The sequence below is a fragment of the Balearica regulorum genome, chromosome 2, assembly GCF_011004875.1.
Source record: "Balearica regulorum gibbericeps isolate bBalReg1 chromosome 2, bBalReg1.pri, whole genome shotgun sequence".
NCBI classification, from domain to species: Eukaryota; Metazoa; Chordata; class Aves; order Gruiformes; family Gruidae; genus Balearica; species Balearica regulorum.
The window spans coordinates 167,461,823-167,485,187 of record NC_046185.1 but is presented as its reverse complement, the minus strand read 5'-3'; the positions used below and the strand labels follow the sequence as shown (position 1 = coordinate 167,485,187).

Sequence of the window (23,365 nt, the reverse complement as noted above, 5' to 3'; positions counted from 1 at the left end):
TGTAACAAATGTCAGCTGGCTTCAGCTTGCGGGTTCTTTTCTAAAACGATTTTACTGGTATATAAAGTAAATTTTCTGAAAGCGGCATGAGCCTTCACATCGCTCAAAAGTTCGTTCAGTTTGTGCGTCTGCTGAGACTTGGGCTGGCTAAAAGGATTCAGAGTGGGATAAAGTTATTCTTCTTTATGTCATAGTTTAAAATTCTAAACCACTATTGACCCAGAGTTTGAGATCCTAGTAGATGGGACCAAGTCACCTACATGACAGTGAATAGTTTCAGGCAGTTGCACACATCACGGGAAGCGCTTTGGCAGAAGGAGTTAATGTCGTTAAGGATTAAATTATGAAACTACCAGAGGAATCGAACTTCCCCTCATCCTTAGAGATGATCTTACGAAGTCTTAGGAGCGCACTCGTACACTGCATACCAGATCTGTCCTTGGTTTGGGCTCAGGTGCACAGCGCTGGCATTGGAAGCCTTTTCAGATAGAGACTATGAGAAATAAGGGATGTGAGCTGAGATGGCAAGGCGGTGGTCTCCATGCTGACGGAAAGCTGAACCGGTGATCCTGGAAGCGTGGTGAATAGCACGCAGTGTTCACTGCTCTTAAAGCTTGGCTTTGCTTTAGCACCCAGCAAACTTGGAGCGAGCTTTCTACATTGAATCTGCTGGGCTTTCAGGAGATTGGCATGGACAGGGAGGAGACGGTACTGTCAAGTTCTTTGGGTGTTTGGTTCGAGGCTTTTAATTTCAGCAACTTCTCCCTTTTCACTTTGCAGAACGTACAGCCTTGGGAGCCTCGCACGTTTCCACTTTCTGATTCTGTGCACCAAGGTCTTCTCCAGTGCACCAGTGAAGGTGGCTATGACCAGGCTGACTCTCAACCCCGCGTCTCTAGCAACATCATACCCAGCGTCGCAGGGATGCGATTTTCAGCTACACACCTGCAAACCGACGGCAATAAAAGCACAGAGGAGTTCGTGGTCCAGCACTGCAACCTGGGAAAGCTCGTCAACGACGATACACCCGAGCTGTGGCGTGTATGAAGTCAGCTGCGCGTACCACGGTGTCAAAAGCCCATCTGCTGGACTCATGCACAAGCAGTGTGGTACTGCTGCGTGTCAGACTCTGTTTTGGCAGCAGATGAGGAGATTTCCAGCTGAGGAGGGGTTCAGGCACCTGGTGGAGCTGTGGTGCTGGACCTCCAATGGACAGTGCCTTTAAAAAGACCGATTTCTGGTTAGGCCTGCAAAACAAGGCTCGGCTGCCTGATCACAAGAAGGTTAGGTGCTGCTCCGGACACAGCAACGCTGGGTAATGCATAGGGGAAGGGAGATTTGAGTAAAAGGAATCCCAAGAGTAGAAAGAAAACAGCGTTGTTCAGCCTCGATCTTTACAAAAGTGCCTACCGGGTGGCTGTCAGGTGCTTTGGTGGTTAGAAGCAGGTTTCAGGGTGGTGCTCGCTCACTCCCAGATCGCTGTACAAACGCCACGGAGGTCTGAGGGAGTCTTGTGAATTTGATCTGAACCACAGACCCAGTGAGCAAGAGGGAAGGAGGAAGCTGTGTGGTGTGTACTCTAAAATGCAGCTTTGAAAAATTACTCTTGCAAGTACATGAAAATCAGGTTCCCCTGGCCCTGCATAATTGGAATTTTGTTTCGGTTTCCTCCACAGAAACTGCAGGTCCATCTCCTAACACACAATTGCCTTGCAGCATCCTTGCTGTAACAAACCGGATGTGTTAGTTCTCTGACTTTTGTCTTTTCTGGATTGCCTTCTCTCCTTGGAGTGAAGACATTGTCTCAGGGATCTTGGCAATGAGCCCCAGAAAAGCCATACAGCTGAGAAATCGTGTATTCTGGAAAAGGCATCTCCGGCTGTCTCCAGATGAGCTGTTTTCAGGGAGTGGGCTTCACACTGGATAAATGTCCCACCAGAACGTATCAAAACTAACACTGCTGTTAAGAATAACTCAAATCTGTATTAAGGTGACCAGGAACCGTGTTCCAGCTTGCCTAAAACCCCTCACTTTAATTATTGAGTAAAAGATGTTTCTTTTCTACATTCTAGAGAAAAAAAGAAAAGTTCTTATTAGCAGTTAACCGTGGAATGCACTCACTCTGCCTTTTGGAACGGTCTGTGAAGTTTGGATTTCTGGATGTTTGGTCGTTTTATTGCTCTCTCTATCTCTGGAAGTGTCCCTTCTTGCAGGTACTCATGGCTGGGTTGGGGTGTCCAGGGGCAGGGGCAGCACTTGCAGCCTGGAGTAAGGCCAGGGATGGTTTTCTGTGGGGATTGCGATTTTGATGAAGGAGCTTTTTTGGCTATTTGATAAAGCAGCAGTAAAATGCCCAAGCATTGCCTAGTTACGTTCTGCAAAGTAAATTGTGTGATTCAGCGATACCTTCCTGTGCGGGGGAGAGGCTGCCTTTCCCCGGAGGGATCCGGCTCACCGCGGCCTTGACCGGGTAACCGCGGCCCGGCAGCAGGGTGTGACCCACCTGGTTTGTACCAGAACGTACGGAGGGAGTGGAATTACGGAGAGGTCAACAAAAAACTGCAGTGGAGCACTACCACGCCCGTGTGCAGGTTTCTGTTACCAGCCATGTGGACCAAGGACTTTGCTCTTCCTTTAGTTGGTTTGGAAAAAAAAAATAGGAAAAATTGGAGAAGCTGCCAACTTCATCATTCTTTTCTGGAGATGACTATAGGAGCAAATCATGGGAATGTACTCAATTTGTTGTATTTTGTAATTACAAACAGGTTTTTTGCCTTTTTTTTTGTATTTTGAATGGTTGAATTCACAAATAAAACATTGGTACAGACTTGGTGAAAGCTAAATGTTTTTAAAAGAGGAAATTTGGGGAGAATTGCTTCATAATGACCCATTACATTGGACTAGATGTGATTATGAAAAAATAAGTAGAACTTCTGAATGCAGCCAGCAGTGAAGACTGGGTGCAGATTTGTTAATTATATTTTAAACTGTGTGATTTTTGCAGCTGTAACGAGCGCTGCTGTGTGAGCTGGCTGTACTCGTGTCCCTGTCCCTCTCCTTGGGGCTGCCAGCTGCATCCTGTGGGATTGCCGCAGGGTTGCCTGTTTGAGTACCCTCGGTGAGATGTCAGTACTACCAGCTCTGCTCAGTCGAGCTCAGGCACTACTCACAGCTTTGTCTTCTCCAGGGCTGCCTCGAGGTTACTTATAAACCCCTCAGCCCTTCCTCATCGGGTGTTTCATCAAGGTGTGCGCTGTTCCTACCACCACTGACGATAATCCAACTATTCCACTGCTGTGGAGCTACACAAGGGCTAAAACTGACTGTAGTATATTACATATACTCCCTAATTGCATCTCTCCGCTGAACTTAAGGTCTCCGTGCAAACTTTGAGCTTCAGCTTACAAATAATCTGCTTGTAGTCTAAGTTCTCCCTTGGTGTCTGCACACTCGACTGTCTCCTAAAGCAGCTTGTCAAATCCCTGTCGCCCCTCAGCTGGTCCTGAAGTGCCGGTGGTTTCCTCTTTGTGTGCACTACACGGTGTACCCTGGTAAGGGTACAAGGGAACTCCTAAATCTGGAAGACAGAAAGGACCGATGCTGTGAGGTGCCTAGGTGTAGGACCAGAGTAGCATTCCCTGTGTCCTTGACATCTGCTTCTTACACAGCACATCAAATGTCTCCCAGATCCCACCAGATGAAAGCTTTTGATTTTGTATTTTTTTCGAGGTTCAGATTGATCAGATTCCATTCTATCTAAGGGACTTAGCCCTAGCACAGAAGACTGGGGTTACGAGGGAGACAGACCAAGATAATCTTCCATGTAACTGAAATATGTTTTCCATAGTCCCTACAATCATGAAAATCACCATCTGCATTCATTTTATTCTGGGAACTTTTACAAAACAGTGGGAGGGTGTGTAGTGTTCACTGAGGTACAGACAACTGCCCCCTCCTATTCCTGCCTCTCCCTCTCCGACATTTCCTCACCAAGATTTCAGGGGGGGTATGAGTGCAATTGTGACCTGAAGAATTTCTGCTCACAAAGGTCTGTCTTCTCCTGTGCAGCAACTTGGGTGCCTGGAGCTGCACGACCACAAGTTTCTACAGGCTGTGTTAGAACCTGGCCAACAGGAAGCTGCAGTTCAAGGGGCTTGGGTTAGATTTCCCCATAACCCATCTAAAAAATTGCTCCTGATTGTGGTATTTTCACTTCTGTTTCAGATAATTACCTGGGCAAGAGACTTTTGGAAGAGCTGCCCTTTCTAGCTCGGGTGCAACAGTGAATTAGAACCGAAGCTACCTGTGAGCCTGGCATTCTCCACCTTCTTTTCACATGAGCTATCTTGTCATTGTTGGTACTTAGGATGAAATTCTTAAAACCTTGAAAGTTAAGGCTCCAGTTCCCTGTCTTCCACTTCTTTTTTGGTTCCACTGGCACCAATACTGTGCCTCTTTCCACAGCAATAAAGTTATTTCCTACACAAGAGGAAATCTAATGCCAAAAAGGTGGTATCAGAAATTTCAGTCTGATAGCGTAAGCAGAGTGCCAGGATGCATTGAACAGAAAAAAAATTGGTTTTCTACCCTACATATCCAACTCCTCTCCACTGGCATAACGTCTGTCAGATTAAAAAGGAGTTACGCATCTGATCTGTCAGATTAAAAAGGAGTTACGCATCAGATCTGCAGCCTCCGAAGCTACTGGGTGTAACCTACGTACCTCACCCTGCTCCTGTGTGAAGGCAGCAAAGGCTGATGCACGGAGGAAGAATCGGAGGTGATGAGAGCTGCAACAGCACTAGAGAGGACACATTAAATAAAGTTAAGAAAACACTTGAACTCATCAACGCGCCCCTCGTGCAGCAATAAAGCAGAAAGATTTGAAAAGTCACCACAAGGTAACCTGGCTGTGGATGGATGGGCCTGCTGTGAGGTGAGAAGGTGAAATGTCTCAGGACACCTGAGCAGCCCCCCTCAGCCGGTACGGAGGGCCCCGAGGGCCCCGAGGGCCCCTTCCCCCGCCCGGAGCACACCCGCAGTCCCCCTCAGCCGGTACGGAGGGCCCCTTCCCCCGCCCGGAGCACACCCGCAGTCCCCCTCAGCCGGTACGGAGGGCCCCTTCCCCCGCCCGGAGCACAGCCGCAGCCCCCCTCAGCCGGTACGGAGAGCCCCTTCCCCCGCCCGGAGCACACCGGCAGCCCCCCTCAGCCGGTACGGAGGGCCCCTTCCCCCGCCCGGAGCACAGCCGCAGCCCCCCTCAGCCGGTACGGAGGGCCCCTTCCCCCGCCCGGAGCACAGCCGCAGCCCCCCTCAGCCGGTACGGAGGGCCCCTTCCCCCGCCCGGAGCACACCGGCAGCCCCCCTCAGCCGGTACGGAGGGCCCCTTCCCCCGCCCGGAGCACAGCCGCAGCCCCCCTCAGCCGGTACGGAGGGCCCCTTCCCCCGCCCGGAGCACAGCCGCAGCCCCCCGCAGCCGGTACGGAGGGCCCCTTCCCCCGCCCGGAGCACAGCCGCAGCCCCCCTCAGCCGGTACGGAGGGCCCCTTCCCCCGCCCGGAGCACAGCCGCAGCCCCCCTCAGCCGGTACGGAGGGCCCCTTCCCCCGCCCGGAGCACACCCGCAGTCCCCCTCAGCCGGTACGGAGGGCCCCTTCCCCCGCCCGGAGCCCAGCCGCAGCCCCCCTCAGCCGGTACGGAGGGCCCCTTCCCCCGCCCGGAGCACACCCGCAGTCCCCCTCAGCCGGTACGGAGGGCCCCTTCCGCAGCCCCCCTCAGCCCGGCTCTCAGGCGCGCAGACAACCGGCGCGAGGGCGGGGAGGGACACGCATGCGCCGAGGCTGGGCGGAGGGGGCGTGGCCGGAGGGAGCGCGCGGGGACGCCTCGGCGCCTGCGCAAAAGTCGGACGCCTCTCGCGCAGCGGGCCAAAAAAAAAAAAAAAGGCCGCCCGCGCATGCGCCAAGATGGCGGCGGAGCTGCGTGGGGGAGGGGCGGCGGGGCGCGGGCGCTGAGGGCGGCAGCGCGCGGACACCCGGCACCGCCGGCAGTGTGTGGGGGGAGGGGCTGCACCGGGAAGGGGGAGCGGAGCGGCGCGCGCGGCGGCGGCGGCGGTGAGGCGGGAGGGGGGGAGGGCGGGAGAGTAGAGGGTTCCCGAGCATGCCCGAGGGGGCGGTGCTTCCGCCGTTCGACGCATGCGCGGCGTGAGGCGGGTGGGAGGCGCAGGGCCGCGGTGGCGGCGCTCGGCGAGGGTAACAATGGCAGCGGCGGTGGCGGCGGCCGGCGGCGGGACGGGGCCCGGAGCCGCGGCGGCCGTGGCGGTGAGCGGCGGTCCCGGGTTGGCGGCGCTGTCGGTGGCGCGGCGGAAGGACGGCGGCCCTACGGGGAAGTTCTGGGAGAGCCCGGAGACGGTGTCCCAGCTCGACTCGGTCCGCGTCTGGCTGGGGAAGCACTACAAGAAGGTGCGGCCCGGTGGGGGCGCGGGGACCGGGCGGGCGATGAGGGGGGGCGGGGGGAGCGGCCCGAACAAAGGCCCCGCGGCGGCCGAGGGGGCGGGGGTTTAACGGTCCCTTCCCGCGGGGGCGGGGGAGTTCCCCGGCGGCACCCTGAGGCGGGGGGGGGGTGGGGGTTAGGCCCGGTACCGCCGCCGGCCTTTGTCAGCCGCGGCCTCGCCGCCGCGCCCGGCCCTCCCGCTGCGGCCCGGCCCTACGGGGCGGCGGGGGAGCCCCAGGCGGTGCCGCGGCAGCCGGGGGGGAGCCGGTGGTGGGGCCCGGTGCTCCCTCCCTCGGCTCGGCCGCTGCCCCGCGTCCATGTTTACACCGAGGCGAGCCCCGGCGGTGACTTTCTTGTGCGGGCAAGTCCCGGCTCGGCCTGCCAGGATTTAATACGGGTTTTACTTAAACCGCACCCCTGAAGCGTCGGTGTGTTTAAAAAAAGGAAGGGGGGGTGTGAAGCACCATTCGTGCCGCTCAGAACGGCGTGTCGCCAAACCTGGCGCGTGTTAAAAGCTCTGTGCGCGTCACAAGTTCACTTTTTGGTAGTGTCATTGCTCACGGTGCGTTGTCCTTGTCGCCCTCTTCCTCTTTCCTAGAGTTCGCCGTGTTCTCTGTTTCTTTCCTTTCTTCTCAAGCGTTTTCCTTTCAATATCTACGCCTTGAAAAATTACCTGACGTGACCTTTCCGGAAGACGAATGTATCTGTCTAGACAGCTTTGCTGCAATCCTAGGAAGAGCATTAGCTGGGGCAGAGCGATGTCAAGGAGAGATGGTGGACAACCTCAAGCTGCCTTAGTCTCTGTATTTACCCGAGATTTGCAGTCCGTCCCTGTGTTCTTCGGTAGCTCTGGTGTCCGTAACCCGCGGACGAGTTTGCCCGTTGCTCTGCGGGTGCCGTTGGTTGGATTATTTACGTGGCACTGCTGGGAAAGGGGTATCTGAACCGAGCCGGGTTACAAACCAGAACAAGTTGAGGTGTGTTTTACCGGTCCTTCCGCATAGCTTCTTCCAGCGCGGCCACGTACAGTCGAATTGGCGCGTTGGGGGGGAGGCGGTAGTTGAGTGAGCAGCTCAAGTTATTTATGTTGAAGTTGTAACACAAAAGCAGATTTTTAGATTGGATTGTGCTTCTTTGCTGCTTCTAGACTTCTGGGGAGGAGCGTTCTTTCATTTCATTTTCATAACCGAATACCCACAAGAATACAATAAACTTTTCAAATAACTTTGAACTGGCACTTGCCATTTTGCAGAAGAGCAAGTCGCTTAATTAAAAGCGTTAACGGTTATTGTCCCTTGCTCTTGTGAATCACAGCTATCTAGATGAGCTGGTTCTCACCTTACTGGCCTGGCAGTGCCTCTGATCTGTATGTCAGGACTGGGAGCTTTCATTTTGTATGCCAGAGAAAAACTCCTTTATTATAATTGATTTACATGGTATTGCTGGTTGTATCTGTTTCACAAACTCTGGAAGGTAATTGGGCTGAAAGGAAATCTTTACTGGGTGAGTGAATTTCAAAATTCACTGTGTAAAATTTGTTAGAAAAATGGAAAATTATTTTTGGTTTGGGAAACAAGGAAACTGATACTACTAGCATTTAAAGCTAAACTGACGCACTAAAGCGTTTAAAGATGTATCCTTAATACTGTACATGGAAGTGGCTAATTCCTTTTTGATGTGCGATAAATGGACTCTAGTTCATCTTGTGTCTATTTTCATCTTGCTGTAGGTGCACGACTTCTTTCAGAAAAGTACACAGTGATTATAGCTGACTCTTGTCCAGTTTATACTCTTAAAAACGGGTACGTGCACGTCTCGGCAGTGGTGAAGCCATCAGCTGTAGTAGGTGTTGTGTTCGGCTCTGGGAGCTCCGGGGACGTTGGGAACTAGTTGGAGAGAATCCCAGGAGCAGCTGCGAGCTTGGTCAAGGATCCATGAGTCACGATGGGGGAGGAGAGAGTCAGAGAATTGCAATTATATGTCTTTTCATTCTTGTCTCTAGATTAGACAAGTCTTCAAGCATCTGAGAGTGCGTGTCTCTACAGTATAATGAAAAAAGGGAGAGGATTAAATAGTAGTATGGAAGACTTGTACTGGATGTTGAAAAACTCATTAACTGGGAGGGAGTGAGCTGCCCAGGCGGTACGGTCAGTTCGGGTCAGATCTTTTCAGGATAAAATCTGTTGGGCAGTGATGTGGGTTTTGTACCCCGGCGTTGCTGTGAAAAGACGTACTATTTTCCTGACGCAAACCTTCCGGGCCCGTTTCTTCTTGGGTAGAGTATTGGCCCTTCCCTGGACGTGCAGAAGGACGGTGTGCATCGGGAGCTTGTGCTCGGGAGGCTGAGGTGGTTGCGCAAGGGGTGCCTGTAAAGGTAGAAGGAACGCTGGAGGGGCTGTTAGTGACAACAGACATAACGACAGAAAACAAAATTGTTTATTCCAGACTTCCTCCCGCTCCCTATTTGTGTGTGTGTGATGTCTGGAAGTCATTTTGCACTATTTCTCTGCGTGGAGAGGTGCAGAAGATATCCCACTTCTTCCCATCGGACTGCAGTACGGATGTTTGAGCCTTTCTGCCCTGTGAGTTGGAAACGGGTTCGTGCTGTGGTTTTCAAAGCCTGGAGGAGCTGACAGACTGTCATAGCGTTTGGGTAGAGTAACTCTGGTGACATCAATATGTCCGCTATAAGTAGAAATTTGTGGTTCAAAAGTAAACTGGGCAGTTCACTTTTTATTGTATTAACACTCAGCAATCTCTAATATTATGCGTTGTTTAGGTGGTTCCTTGATGTTAAGCAAGAAATTGCTCGTACTAAAATGCCTTGTCATAAAGCAGAGTTATTTCTTGTATTTAAGATAACTTCCTAAAATAGTTGAGGGATGTTTTTGTACGCATAGTATGAAGGATGCAGAAGCTAAGCTTAGCCTTACAACTGTAGTCCCTAAGGACATTTCCCAGTGCGTTCATGGTGCCCAGTTCGGTGTACGGGCCTGCAGGAGGTTCGGTGGCTCTGAAAGCTGTGCCCTGCCTCTCCGAGACGGAACCTTGGGAACCTGATAGTTGGGGGGGCAGGGAGGAGGGTGTTGTGGTTTGGCTTTTAAAGAACAAGTGGAATGTTGTCTGAAAGGGTGAGTTAGAGGAGAAGACAGCATGGGCCGTCCGTATGGACACTAAACCATGCAGAGTGCAAGGAGGCACTTGGCTACTCCTGGAGTATCAAGGACCCGCTTGTGTTTGTACCAAGTGTAGAATAAGAAATTTTCTTTCCGCATTAGGAGCGCGTTGCTGGTGCAGGGTGTTGGAGCGATGCTGGTGGAGATGTCTATTTTGGAGCAGGGCAGTAAGGACGGGCAGCAGCGTGGGATCCCTTTATGCCCTTCTATTAATAAGCCTCGGGCTGAGAGCGAGGAGGGACGAGCCGCTTCTTGGCAGCCGTTAGGAAATGGCAGTTGTTCGCCCGAAGATGTCTGTTTGGAGACCACCTGCTTGTTCACCGCCAGCCGGGAGCGGCATTTAGAGGATTTGTAGTTATCTTTCAGCTGGCTCTGACTTCTGATCTCACTGCTAACCTTATCAAGTATTTTGTCAGGGACTGACTTCGATTTAATCTGAGGGAGGATTTTCTCTGTGTTTGCAGCTCTTTTGTGTTCTCGCCTTTAAAAAAGGAACAAGGATTATAACCTAAATCAAAGTAATTTAACGTTGGTTTTCCTTTCCCTGTTATTTAGTGATCGGAGCCGAAATGCTCTTTGTTTTGGGGAAAGGAAAGGATTTTGTGCATCAGGGCTACAACGCAGAGCCACGATGTGGTTATTTGAGGTCAGTAACCACATCACAACCAGGTGTACGAATCCGTCCCTCACGTCTGTGACAAAGGCTTTCCGGGGCAGCTGCAATGGCAAATCTTGCTGGCGAAGGGACGTGATTTCCTCTGCTGGCGGTTACTCTCTTATTCTTTAATTATTTGAGTTATACTGAAAGGCTTCTGACCATACGTGCTTTCTGCATAAGGAGATGTGGGTGGTTTTGTATTTCCAGTTGACGTGGAAATTTTAGAACAGTCTTTGCTGTCTCAGTGGGGCGTCGATATTTCAACACTTGAACAAAATCCTCGTAGGCCAAAGCTGTGTATCTAGGAACAGAGCATCACTTCTGTCTTCTGGAATTCGCTCTTTAAAAACCTTTATTTGCTGCAGAACCATTTTCTGCCTCTGTCTGCCGGGGAGACTACTGGAAAACTTGCAGATATGTTGTGACTCCAGTCCTCTGTGGTCCCCTCAAACCCACTGCGCGTTGATCAGGAAATCATCTTACCGATTCTGCGGCTTTAAAGATCGTTTGTATTGCTGGTTGGTGTGCATAAGTGATCGAGAGGAGCCTCTTGGCTTTCCTTTGGAAGGGTTTTTTTTCCCCTTTATTGTTTAGGGGAAACCTCAGGCAAAGGAATGAGTTTCCTGTAAAAAAAAAAAAAAAAAGGCAAGATAGTGGCAGTGCAAAATAGAATCAGGGGTTCCTAATGTTATCTTCCTTTCTGATAGCTTCCAGCTGTCAGTGCCTCCTGCAAGAGGTAAAAATGGGATCTGCAAGTAAAGAAATAAGTGCCGCAAAAATTTAATTTCCCGTCTCTAGGAATACGCTTTCCCAGGCATATTCTTGTGTAAATGTTTGGGTTTCTTCTGAAGGAAAAAGTTTTAAAAAAAAAATAATTACTGTGTTACTATTTCACTATTAGTAGGAGCCTCAATGCTTGCTGCATTTTATGGTGCTTTATTAATTTAGAATATTGTATTAAACGCGAAGCAGAAAGCTTTTAAGACTTTTAACCTCTAAAAAAAAAAAAACCAAACCACCAAATGTAGCGCTACAGAGATTTTTTTCCCATTAAATGAGTTAGAACGGTTACGAGGGTTTTTCTCTGTTCAGGGTTGCTGGAATGATGAAGGCTGTGTAGCTTCAGAGAAGACATGCAAAAACTACTTTTGCTTTTTTTTATGTTCCTGGAGTATACCTTCCTTGTAAACTAAAGATGTGCTCTGTTGTACTGGGAAAAATTTGATATCTGTTGATCTAGATATATATTTAGAGAAAGTGCTGCAGCCAGGTGGGCAGGCTTAAGTTGGAACCAGGGGCTTTGCTTTTTGAGCACGTTTAACATGTATGGCATGGGAACGTGTTAGACCAAAGCTGTCTTGGTAATCGAAGAAGGATTATTTAATATGAAGCCTGGCACTTGATCTGCTATGCTTTTGTTTTCACATTTGTGCAAATCCTAAATTGGTAGTTTAGCAGATACCTGTTTTGCCTGCGCCTTTTAGTTTACATTTGGTTGATTGCGTGGTAATTGGCATAGCTGAACCAAAAGCTCGGAGTTTTATTTGGATTTCAATAAGGTAGTGGTGCAAAAGTTGAATGTGCAAAATGCTTTAGGGCTGTCAGCTGTGATACGCTATGTCTGCGCACATCCTGGGTGTGATAGTCACTTATTTTTAAACTGTACAAAAAAATAATACAAGATAAATCTTTTATTAACAGCTATAAAAATACACAGCACTGTATGCATTTTGGTAATCATCCTTCTTGGATTAGCAGCCCTTAGGACACTGCTAAAAGAGTTCTGGCAGATCTGACGATAGGGATTTAAATATTAAGTATGGACTCAGCAATGTGCGCTGGCAGCCCAGAAAGCCAGCCGTGTCCTGGGCTGCGTGTCCAGCAGCGTGAGCAGCAGGTCGAGGGAGGGGATTCTGCCCCTCTGCTCCGCTCTGGGGAGACCCCCCTGCAGTGCTGCGTCCAGCTCGGGGGGCCCCAGGACAAGCAGGACACGGAGCTGTTGGGGCGAGTCCAGAGGAGGCCCCGGAGATGCTGCGAGGGCTGGAGCACCTCTGCTCTGGAGACCTCAGGCTGAGAGAGTTGGGCTGGTTCAGCCTGGAGAAGAGAAGGCTGCGGGGAGACCTTGGAGCCCCTTCCAGTCCCTGCAGGGGCTCCAGGAAAGCTGGCGAGGGGCTGGTGCCAAGGGCAGGGAGGGACAGGCCAAGGGGAATGGCCTGAAGCTGCAGGAGGGGAGATGGAGATGGGATGGGAGGCAGCAATCCTTCCCTGGGAGGGTGCTGAGGCCCTGGCAGAGGTTGCCCCGAGAAGCTGGGGCTGCCCCTGGCTCCCTGGCAGTGGTCAAGGCCAGGCTGGATGGGGCTTTGGGCAAGCTGGGCTAGTGGAGGGTGTCCCTGCCCATGGCAGGGGTGGCACTGGGTGGGCTGGGAGGTCCCTGCCCACCCAAACCATTCCAGGATGATTCTGTGCCTCCCGCTGGAGAATTTTACCTCTTGTAACAAGGGCAGGAGACTGGCACCCTTCCCGCTGAGCTGCAGCACCTGGCAAGCCAATGCAGAGCCTGGGGTGGGTTTTTCAGTAAAGGTACTGGATTAACTGGGGCATGTGAGTGAGTCATGTGCTCTGTTTTGCCTTCCTGTCTAAGATAATAATTCCAACAAAAAATTCCTTAAACTGCTCTGGTGAATTCAGCTGCAGCACACAGAGCTTGTAGTCCAACAATCATAAAGAAGATAGTTGCTAGCAGAGAGGAGCACGAAGGTCTAGAGGTTTTTTTTAAAACACCTAAGAGCAAAAGTCTTTATCTTCGACTGGATTCTATCAGCAATAAAGACTGACTGTTACTGCTGCGTCGTATCTTTGTGGTAGCTGCTGAGAATTGATAAGAGTTACTAATTGGATAAAATAGTCACAACTGCCTGCCTTTCAAGGGGGAGGGAAGAGGGCTTAGAAAAATGCAGCTTTGGAAATGTGGCCTTCTATTCTTTATAGTCTCATATTTCTAGATTAGGTTTTCTACACAGGGCAGGACACCTGGGGAGTCGTACGGGTATTTGTGTTCTTCGAGTTGCTGAGGTTTAGTTCTCAGATCTGTCTGTCTGCCTCTTCACAAATGGTGGAGGCACTTGCATCTTGAGGTAGTCAGGTACTGTAAAATACTCACAGAAAAGTCATATCTTTGTGGTGTCTTGCTATGCAGGTGGTGCTTTAGAAAGCTTAGTTAGATTTGTCTGATACTTAACACCACTTCTTTAAACTTTTGAGGGTTCTGGCTCTCAAAATTTTTTTAAAGGGCTTTAGAATAATCTGATTTTTAGGGAAGAGTAAAGACCTTTTGTGTTATCTTAAGTGTTACCCTGGTAAATGACCCAAGGGTAGCTAATGTTACTCTGTATTCTACATGAACAAGTAATGTTTGTTCTACTCTTGGAAGTCTTCTGGCATGGTGAGGAGATTACGTCCAGTAAATGAGTATTGTAATATTAGGAGTAATGAAAACTCGGCAGCCGTGGGAGTTTTCTTACATTCCATGCTGTGATTTCCCCTTTTACGTATATGCAATTTTTTAGAAGTGTAACCCTGGGAATTGCTTATGTTGTTGCAAAGCGTTGCAAATGTAGGTGTTCAGATCAGTTTTTCCATTTGTATGTGATGTGCTATATAGTACAAAACAGATGCTTTTAGGATTAATGTGTAGTAGTTGATTACGGAAGGAGCGTGTAAAGTTGCTGTAGAAAGCTTTGTGTATGTGCGGGCCAGAATTAGTCTCCTCCTTTATTAGGAACTACAAATCAGGTTGAAGTAGTTAATATCTATCTGTAAAACACCAGCAGCCGTGATGAACTGGCAGTGATCCACAGGTTTGTGCTGTATTTTAAGATTAAAGCTGGAAAAACGTTTGTGCTTGGTGCTCCTCCTGCGCACACACCCCCCTTCCCAGCCACACAGTGATCTTAGGTCTTAAACTCTGCTCTACAACCGATAAAGTGGTCTGGGGAATTAGTAAACCAGTCTTTGTGTTTTATTCTCCTCTATCCCAAGTAAGCGTGTGGGTTTTTTGTCTTTCAGTATGTTCAAGCAGATGCTCCTACCAATAAAACACTGGCTGGGCTGGTGGTGCAGCTGCTGCAATTCCAGGAAGATGCCTTTGGAAAACACGTCACCAATCCTGCCTTCACAAAGCTTCCTGTGAGTATTGGGGTTAGCCCACCGCTATTCCAACAGCGGATTTTGTTCTTCCTCCGGTGTCTGTGCTGCTGGTGTGCTGCCAGGTGATTGGGAGACCTGTGCTTAGTCTGAAGGCTCTGGAGGGGGTGAAATAGCACACTCCTCGACAGTGGATTTTCAATGTAATATGTCTTATTTTCTATACATTTGGAAATGATTGCCTGAATACTGTGGAAGGCTTTTAATTTCTAGTAAAATTCTATCTAAACTTGTAAATTTTAAATGTTTGGACTAATGCATCCTAAACTGACTGACTAACATCTTCTTTCTAAACCAAAAAGTTTCCATTGAGCATTTCTGTTGATTAAACTTCAAACTTGTAACGCTGTCAGTGCTGAAAAAGGGCTTTACCGTGTTCTTTAGTAGCACGTAGTTACCTAATTAGCCTGGGATAGTTTTCCAGTCTCTTAGAATATTGGTACACAGAAACAGATACCAACATTTTAAGAGTTGCTTATTTAAAGTTCAAACTTGGCACGTCTTTAGCAGTAGTGTCCTAGTGATTGTGTCTGGAGATCAGCCCCGGTGTGCGTGGAACCCTGCCTACCACCAAGTGAGCGTGAACTCTGAGCAGCTGGTAGGGGGAAGAGGGACGCAGCAGATGGTAAGCCCAAAGTAACAAGGGGATTTCGGTTGTGGAGGGCAAGGGCTGCAGTGTGGTATTGAGCACCCAGTTGGCCGATTTAGGATAGGTTTTGTGGGCCAAGACAACTGTCATAAATGTGTATGTAAGTGTTGTGGGCATCGGCAGGGAGGTCTCTGCTCGCCTCTGCCGCAGAGTGCTCGCTGGGAACCTGAGGTCGTGCAATCTAGGGTTTTCAGATATACATACTGAGTGGGAAATACTTGATTACGATATCATAAACTGAAGTTGTTCTGAAAACTATGGAGTACTGCTATCTTCTTTGGTCCGCCGCTTATGGAATAGAATCTTTTCTATTTTATGGTGATTATTTTTTTCCCCAAGTGTTTTGCTTATGTAACTTCTTTTGTGAAGAGGGTAATTTCAGGCATGTTTTCTTCAGAAGAGGGGTTTTCCAACTTACTAATGGGGTGAATCTCTTGGTGCTTAGGAATGTACACAGAAGCACCACGAGATGGTGTTAAGATGTAGCTCACCATCTCTTCTGTTCTGATACCTCAGTGGTAATGAAAAGCTTTAGGGGACAGAGGTGAACGTTGCGGTGCTTTATTTTGATATGGCAGTGTAGACCATAAAACTGTACCCATGTTCAACATGTCGATAAACTGTGTGAGTGCTCTCAAGTCTATAATCAATTTGTCTTATCTTAAAAATGGGTAATAAAGATTTCAGTGGCATTGTAAATATGTTGTTCCTGTGTTTAACTATTCTTGCTGTTTCGAAGGTCTAATCTGATCAAATTTGCTCAGCTCGGGCTTACACCGGTTGGATCTCTCTGCTCTCGATTACTTCCAGCAGAAGACAACTCATGAGTGCATCTTCCTTTATGTTGTTTGTATGAGAAAATGCGATACGTACTCTTAAGAGGAGTCTACCTTTCGCTTTTTCAGACATGTAATTCAAGATGATGGGTCAGGCTGCTCAGGAGGTTTCTTTGTTCTACCATAGCACTTGGAAGACAGGCAGAAGGCTTCAGTTCTGCAGGACTGTGTCTGACTTGGAAAGGGGGGGGGGGGGGTCAAAGGGATGTCTCGAGTGACATTGCTAATCTCCAAAATGTATTGAAAAGCTATCCCAGACTTCCACTGAAAAGAAACTGAAGGCAGAAGAGGTTAAAAGTCTGTGGTTATCTTGGTGACTGTTCAGCATTACTGTGTTCCTGGCAAGGGAGGATCTGAAGTTGAAGAGGAGGTCACGCTTGTGTGAAGGAATCAACCCCGAACCCTCAAATCTTTGAGTGCTAGGTACCTGCGATTTGTGACTCCTGCTCGCAGGTACCATCACTAAAGGCTGCCGCTAACAGCCCGTTCCTTGCCTGATGCTGGTCTCTGTTAATACACGCTGCAGTGTTTCCTTTGTCAGTGCAATTTATTGGCGATTAAGTGTTGGTCTTGAGAACTGCAGTTGTTGCAAAACACAGGGATGTGGCTCACCAGTCAAACCAAGGTTGTTCCAGTTCTCGTTAGAGCCTTTATATTTATTTTCCAAGTACTGACCAGTGTGCCTCACCCTGGTTCTCTGAAGCGTCTGCTCCGTAGTGCTGGAGCAGTCAGTGACAAAGGGAAGCTGGTCTCTTCCATCAGTGTTGGAGGTAAACCTCTCTGATAGAGACTGCATCTAAATCGCTGCAGATTAGACTAGTAGTCTAGTATTTCAGCTTTCTGTTGAAATAAAGCTCCAACTTTTTACTTGGTGCTTTGAGTGGATGAAATAGACCTTGCATTTGAGAGAGGGGTGTTAATTCTGTGTTTAAGCTCCTGTTCTCAGCAAGGATGCCGTAGAGTACAGGGTCTGTGAATAGATCTAGAGTAAATGAAGGACTGTTACAGCTGGACTTCTGTGTGTGTCTTCTCATTATTGCATTTAAAGGCATATTGTCTCACCTTACTGATGCTCAAAAAAGGAAAAGCTGATTAATTCTCTTAAAGGCAGTTTTGCATGTTTCAAATAAAGAGTGTATTAAGATATTGACACTTAAGACGGCAAATTGTAAGGCCGGTTGATCTTCGTTGCCTTGTGATGGATTTGGGGTAAAAATGTTGGAGGAGGTCTGATTTATTGACTGTTGCATCTCTTCTGCAGAACAGGTTTTGTCTAATTGTTAAAAGCAATTTCCTTTTATGCTACTAGCAACAACCACAGTTTAATGAGAGGGTTGCTGAAGTGTGCTGACACTTTAAAAAAAGTGACTTAGATCTATGAAAGAGATTTGTATACTGTTTTTCATGGTTACGTATTGGCTGAACATCGTTTGTGCGGTAGTAAAATCCTAGCTTGCCAGAACTGCTGCGATTGCTTGTGCTGCCGGGGGCTCCTGGATCGCTGGGCCCTGTGCCAGAATTGTCCCAGTAATGCAGAACAATGTGACCTTGTCATTGAGCGATTTCATGGGGGCGACTGGCGGGCAGCTTGATTGTAGAACCCCAGACTGGTTTGGGTGGGCAGGGACCTCCCAGCCCACCCAGTGCCACCCCTGCCATGGGCAGGGACACCCTCCACTAGCCCAGCTTGCCCAAAGCCCCATCCAACCTGGCCTTGAACACTCGATGAGGGGGGAGCTGCAGCAGCACCTCCCAACGTGAAGTAGGGGCCGTTGGGTACAACAGTGTGACCAGCAGCTTCCCAAAATGCCGCTGAGGCAGGCTTTGCTGCTGTGATTTCATTCAGTTGTGTGGTACGGCTGGCATGTCAGCAAAACGGGGAGGGTTGATTCTGGATGACCATATGTATGTAGGACAGCTGAAGATAAGTAACAGCAACTTGCATGCTAGTGCTGCAAAAATATTCTTTACTATGAGTCTTACAGCTTCACGTTCAGATTAGAGCAGCTAGCAATTGCATGCATGTTTGTAAACCAACACTTGTATTCTCAGAGCCAAGTCTTAGGGCAATAAAATCATTCAGCGTGTTAAAACACTTTGGTTTAGTTCAAGCTTTTGATCAGAGACTGCTCCATCCATAGAGGACTTCCGTTTGCGAAGAGTAGTACTGAAATGCATGCAAGTACCGTATGGCAGCTCTGAGCTCCCTTTATTACCTCTGTGCACGGTAGGGCTCTAAACAGATGGTAGACCAGGAGCAGTTCTGTTCTTGTTGAATGCTTACAAAGGATCTTTTTCACGTTGTTGTTGGACACTGGTGTATTTGATATCTCTCAGAACCGCTGTGCTTTCCATTAACAGCTCTAGAGCCGAGGAAGGCAATGTTTCGTTTGGATCCCGTGCCACCACAATAGCTGCCTGGCTGCAGAATGAATTTTAAAGCGCTTGTTGGTAATGCTGAGACTGTAATTTGGTGTTCAGTCTGTCTTAGCAAATACTCCTGAGGTGTAATACAATGGACTTTAAAGACAATTACCTGTTCTGATCTAAAAAGTACAATAGAAGCTAGATCAGAAACATTCCTAACATATTAAAACCCGAAGGAAAGAAACATTCCTAATGAAGAAAAACCGCGGCGTCTCTGGCTCTGTGCTCTCTCTAGCTCCAGCGCACGGCAGCTTGCAGAACACTGCTGGTGCCCGAAGTCCAGCCGTTAAACAACTCTCCAAACCCTCTTTTGTGAGTTGTGCAACTTCTTTATTTTTCCTGAGAAACACAAAATGGACCGATCTTGGCCTATATGTTTAGGATACGTATGGAAGGATAGGTTTTGATTCCTATTCCAGTAAATAATTGGGCGTCTTGCACTGAACGGAGCAACACCAGAAGGGGCCAACTCCGGAGTGTCCTTGGCCCGGCCGTGGGGCGCTTGTCAGGCTGGGAGGTGTGCGGCTGCGTTTCCAACAAGGATCTGCCTCATTTTGTCATTTCAGGTTATTGTTAGATCAGCTTTCCGTACATGTATCTGAAGTTGTCTGGGAAATGGACCTGTTTGCCCAAATGAGCTTTTTTAAAGTTCTGATCCTATATAAAAGTTGCCAAAAGCAGTTCAGTGCTGCAGTTAATAGAAAGGTTTTCCAGAGTGCTCTTACTTCAGTGCATGTTTGTAAATTAATTTGTACATCTTACAAGAACTTAAACCCCCCAAAATAATTAAAAAAAACCAATACTTTTTTGTGGTTCAAATTGATTTATCAGTCATATTGGAAAGGAGTTTGTCACTGTAAAGGCCTGCTGGACAGAAACAGTTTGTATTTGTTCTGTTACGTCACACGTTGCTTTCTTCATCGCTGGTTAGTTCATCAGCGCCGTTGCATATTTTTCTTCTTCCCGTTCCAAATTCTGTATTGAGAACCTCGGATCCCCCGTGTGCCGACATGCTGCAAATCGTGCTTGGAATCGATTCTAGCGTTGCTTTCCTCAGCGTTGCCTTCAGCTGAGCTCTCCACTTGTCTTCTGTTTCGAAGGTGACTTTGACAGTAGCTTACTTTTTCCGAGCATGTTACAAATATCCTGACCAGAGATAGTAGTAAAAGAGCAAAGATAATTCCAAACTAAAATTTGTCAGAAAAACGTACCTTTTTGTGTGGGAAACAGTCCTGCTTTTTTTTTTTTAATATAACCTTTTAGAGAACGGACTTGGTGGGACTCAGAGCTTTACAGTCTCCTCATGTTGCTGTTTGAATTTCGGTTCTTGAATTCGGAGTACCTCTTTACGAGTACATGCCTCAGCTGTCCTCTACTAAAAGTGAAAAAATAGTTGGATTTAGTGTTTTAGGGCAGATCTGCACAGTGACCTCTTCAGATCTTGACAGAGAACTTTTTGCTGTGATGGAGGAGGGACACGAATGGAGAGCGTTAGGAGCTGTAGTGAATGTGGAGCCCGGGTCTTCGATGTTCATTTCTAATGATTTACTTTAGTCTGCTTAATACAGATGAAGAGCTTCTTAACTGACAGCTGAGATTTTAGGTTCAATTTACTGTGAAATGGATGTTCAAAGAGCAGTTCTGATTCCTGTTTTACAGCTGCGCAAAGAACGTTTTGCAAGCTACTCACGTAAGGAAGGACTCGGAGCTTTCAGAAATACCAGGTTCTGCTTGCAAACGTGAAGAATTCTACTTAAACTGAAATGATTTAATCTTCTTGAAACATTCCTAAAGGAGAATGTGAAACTCCAAAAGTGATTCATCTGAAAATTAAACTGTGTGTTTGATAAGTTAGATGTCTAAAACTCAGCTAACAAGCGTGTAGTCATTGAAAATAATGACATAAAGGTCAATGTCATTGTGTTTTCCCTTCTCTTCCTGGTTCTAGGCAAAGTGCTTCATGGATTTCAAAGCTGGAGGTACATTGTGTCACATTCTTGGTGCTGCTTACAAATATAAGAATGAACAGGGCTGGTGAGTTTTTATTTTGATTTATACACCTTTTGCATGAAATTAAGCACATGAAATGCCTATGCAAACTACTTAAAGTTTAATACTTCTTGGAGAATCGGGTAGGCAAGGGAGTCAGAGATGGGAAGAGGAAATTTTTTCCTGTTTTGCTGATGGTAGCTTTAAGACACTCCCACACATTTCTAAATTTAAAGATAAGTTGTCCAAGTTTAAGGTCTTGAGCCTGCGGGTTGGGAGTTAATTACAAGCTTGAGCCTTTTCTTTGCCATTGGATTTGCCGTATGACTGAGCAAATTAACCAGTATCTTAGAATTGCTGTCTCCCATCTATAAGATGTAAATCTTTGTTACTGTATTGAGTATAGGTTTTAGTTATAGTTGGGAAAACGTGAAGTATTGCCTAGATACCAATAAATGCTGCGTTTTTCCACTTCTTCTCAACCTCCATAAAGAGGGAGTGTAAGCAGTTAGAAATACTGCTCGTGTAGCTGTTGATGCTAGTATTAAAACTATTTATGTGACATCCCAATAGTGTTGTGGCCTGTGTGTTTTTCTAAGTTAGAGTCCTCTTTCCAAGACAGCAGTAGCATGAGTTACTATGTTTGAGAACAATGGAAAAAATCTGAGGATGAAAATCTCATAGGTAAAAGTAAGCGGAGATTGTTCTTGTAGGTGAATTTAAATACTTTCCGATCTGATGGTGTGCGGACCTGTAACAGCATTCCTGGAATTGACTGTGTGTGTTACCCACAGGAGCAAATTAAAAGGCAAAAATAAAGTTGTTCTGGTATGGCTGGTTGGTTTTAGGAGTTGTTTATACTCGTATCAGCTAAATGGATATCTGAGGTGGATATAGCAGAAAGATGCTATGAGTAAACGGCTGTCAGGTTTTTTCTACTCCAACATTGTGAACACCCAAGGCATGATACGTTTGTAGTGTTCTGTGTGGCACATCTTTCAGGAGTGTCTTGCTACCTCTCTGCCTTTATATTAAGGAGTTAAATGGCTTCTACTTAACAAATACTTAAACATTCCAATGTTTTTTTAAAAAAAATTTAGTTTTCAGTCATTGAAATTTGTCAGCAAAACAAATCAGATACGTGATTGCCTCCTCTCTTCTCACTCTCTTGCTGATTCCTCAAAACTAGTGTGGGTAGTGTCTTGTGTTTGTGCATGTGGGATGTAGAGGGAAGTAATACTGGAATTTAACTCTGAGGATCAGACTTAGAGCTTGGAATGTATCCTTCACTGACTCAACCAAATAATATGTGGTGTTTTGCCTGAAATATGATTTATTTTTTTTAATGGTATGCATTGTCGCTCTTGCTTAACCTGTTTGTGAATGATCTGTCTTATAGGAGAAGTACCTTTCCTCGTCATAATAGGTATGTCAGAAAAATGCACTTACCCAGTGCAGCTGGACATACCTTGTCTATCACTGCAATTCAAGTAGTTGTTTGCTCAAGCCTGTCAGAGGGGATCAGTTAAACTCAGGACAGGAAGAATTAGTACTGCTTGATCTTACCCAAACGGGCAACTAAAAAAAGTGCTATTTCTTAATATATTGACACGCTTCTCTTCCAAGTATGGGTTTCAAATGCAGGCAAAAATGTGGGGGCATGTAAAGCATGAAATGAATATGTAATGCAGGGTTTAGGCAACCAAATGTAATAATTTTGGTCAAACCTGAATGCCTTAAGTATCTTTGTTTCATAGGTACTGAAGACTTTATTAGGTGTCTAGGAAAATAGGTTAGTTTGTGTGTGTTTGGCATTTATCTTCCTTCACTTCCTTGAAACTATCACGTTCGAGAAGCGTGTGTTCTGAATACAGACTATGAAGCTGTCGATGGCTGAATACCAGAGAAGTGGCTTGATCTTGGCTCTTAAATCCTGTGTATTATAGGTGTAAAATACTTTATTAAATTGTGTTGTGCGGTGAGCTGACAGACTTATTAGTGTCTGGCCCTACTTCTAGAAGTCAGTGTAACCCTTTCAAATGCACAACGCTATTTAAAGAGGTCATGAATGTCTTTTAAAATTGAAAGACGGTTCTAATAAATATGCCACGAGTCCATAATACTGCTTTAGGATAGAAGCCATCGTTCACCAGTAGCGAATATTTGTAGTGCTGCCCAACACTATAGCGTATTTACGCAGTACCGCCTGCGAGGGCATCTTCCTGAAAACGCTGGAGAGCCTCAAGTGAAGAAAAGCATGGTGGTGTCAGCTGAAGTGTCTGTTTAATTTAGTAAATATTGATGTGATGCCATCCTTGTGTGGTAATGGGTTTTGTGACTAAAAATCAGTCTTTGGTTTACCTTCATTGTCTATTTATAAACTTTAAAAATTGATTTCATGTGTTACTGGAAACAAGCATCTGTCATTAGATATGGGCACAGGAATAAATTCTTGTATTTGAAGTTGGGGTGTTAAGTTAAAGCATATCAGTCCCTGCATGGTAATTATGTGCATGGCTTTTTCACAGTTAAGGGTACTCCTTATTTGATACGGTGAAATCCTTCCTGCCAGTATTGCCACTCCTGAACACCAACTGGGCACCCCAGTTAAGAGTGGTTCCAGACTCTAGCAACAGCTTTTTCCAAAACTCGGGAGGTACGGAAGTGCACCAGACAGTGTTTGACATCTGAGAGTCAACAACCTGATTATCTAAACATACCGTGGTGCTTGGGGAAAGGCTGACCTGTTAGGGGTCAGGCCCAAATCTCTTTGAGGGCCCTACGACACTGCTTCCCCGGGCTGGTGGTGATGAGCCAGCGCAGACACTGGCGTCGGTGCTGTTATTGTCCCACCTCTGGGGTTCTGGGGGCTCGCCACTCAAATTCGCCGTGTGAGTTGATTCACCCGTGACTTCCGAGTATGTGTACGGTTCAGGTGGA

General features: G+C 47.2%; 2 protein-coding genes across 7 annotated transcripts in view; both read left to right on the top strand.

The window, feature by feature from the left end:
• The window catches only part of LOC142600678 (KAT8 regulatory NSL complex subunit 1-like), a 30,370-nt gene extending 28,284 nt beyond the window's left edge, over window positions 1–2,086 (top strand). The window contains exon 13 of the mRNA XM_075747050.1: window positions 781–2,086. Coding sequence (XP_075603165.1) covers window positions 781–1,047 — 267 coding nt within the window. The 3' untranslated portion in view covers window positions 1,048–2,086. The remainder of the gene's footprint in view (window positions 1–780) is intronic.
• A 4,080-nt stretch (window positions 2,087–6,166) lies between these two features.
• The window catches only part of SMARCC1 (SWI/SNF related BAF chromatin remodeling complex subunit C1), a 94,706-nt gene continuing 77,507 nt past the window's right edge, over window positions 6,167–23,365 (top strand). For 2 of the 6 annotated variants that reach the window (XM_075746934.1, XM_075746936.1), the window contains exons 1-4: window positions 6,167–6,456; window positions 14,387–14,506; window positions 20,385–20,470; window positions 21,825–21,851. In XM_075746934.1, the coding sequence (XP_075603049.1) occupies window positions 6,190–6,456; window positions 14,387–14,506; window positions 20,385–20,470; window positions 21,825–21,851 (500 nt within the window). In that variant the 5' untranslated portion in view covers window positions 6,167–6,189. The remainder of the gene's footprint in view (window positions 6,457–14,386; window positions 14,507–20,384; window positions 20,471–21,824; window positions 21,852–23,365) is intronic. The other 4 variants (XM_075746932.1, XM_075746938.1, XM_075746937.1 and 1 more) reach the window with 3 other exon arrangements.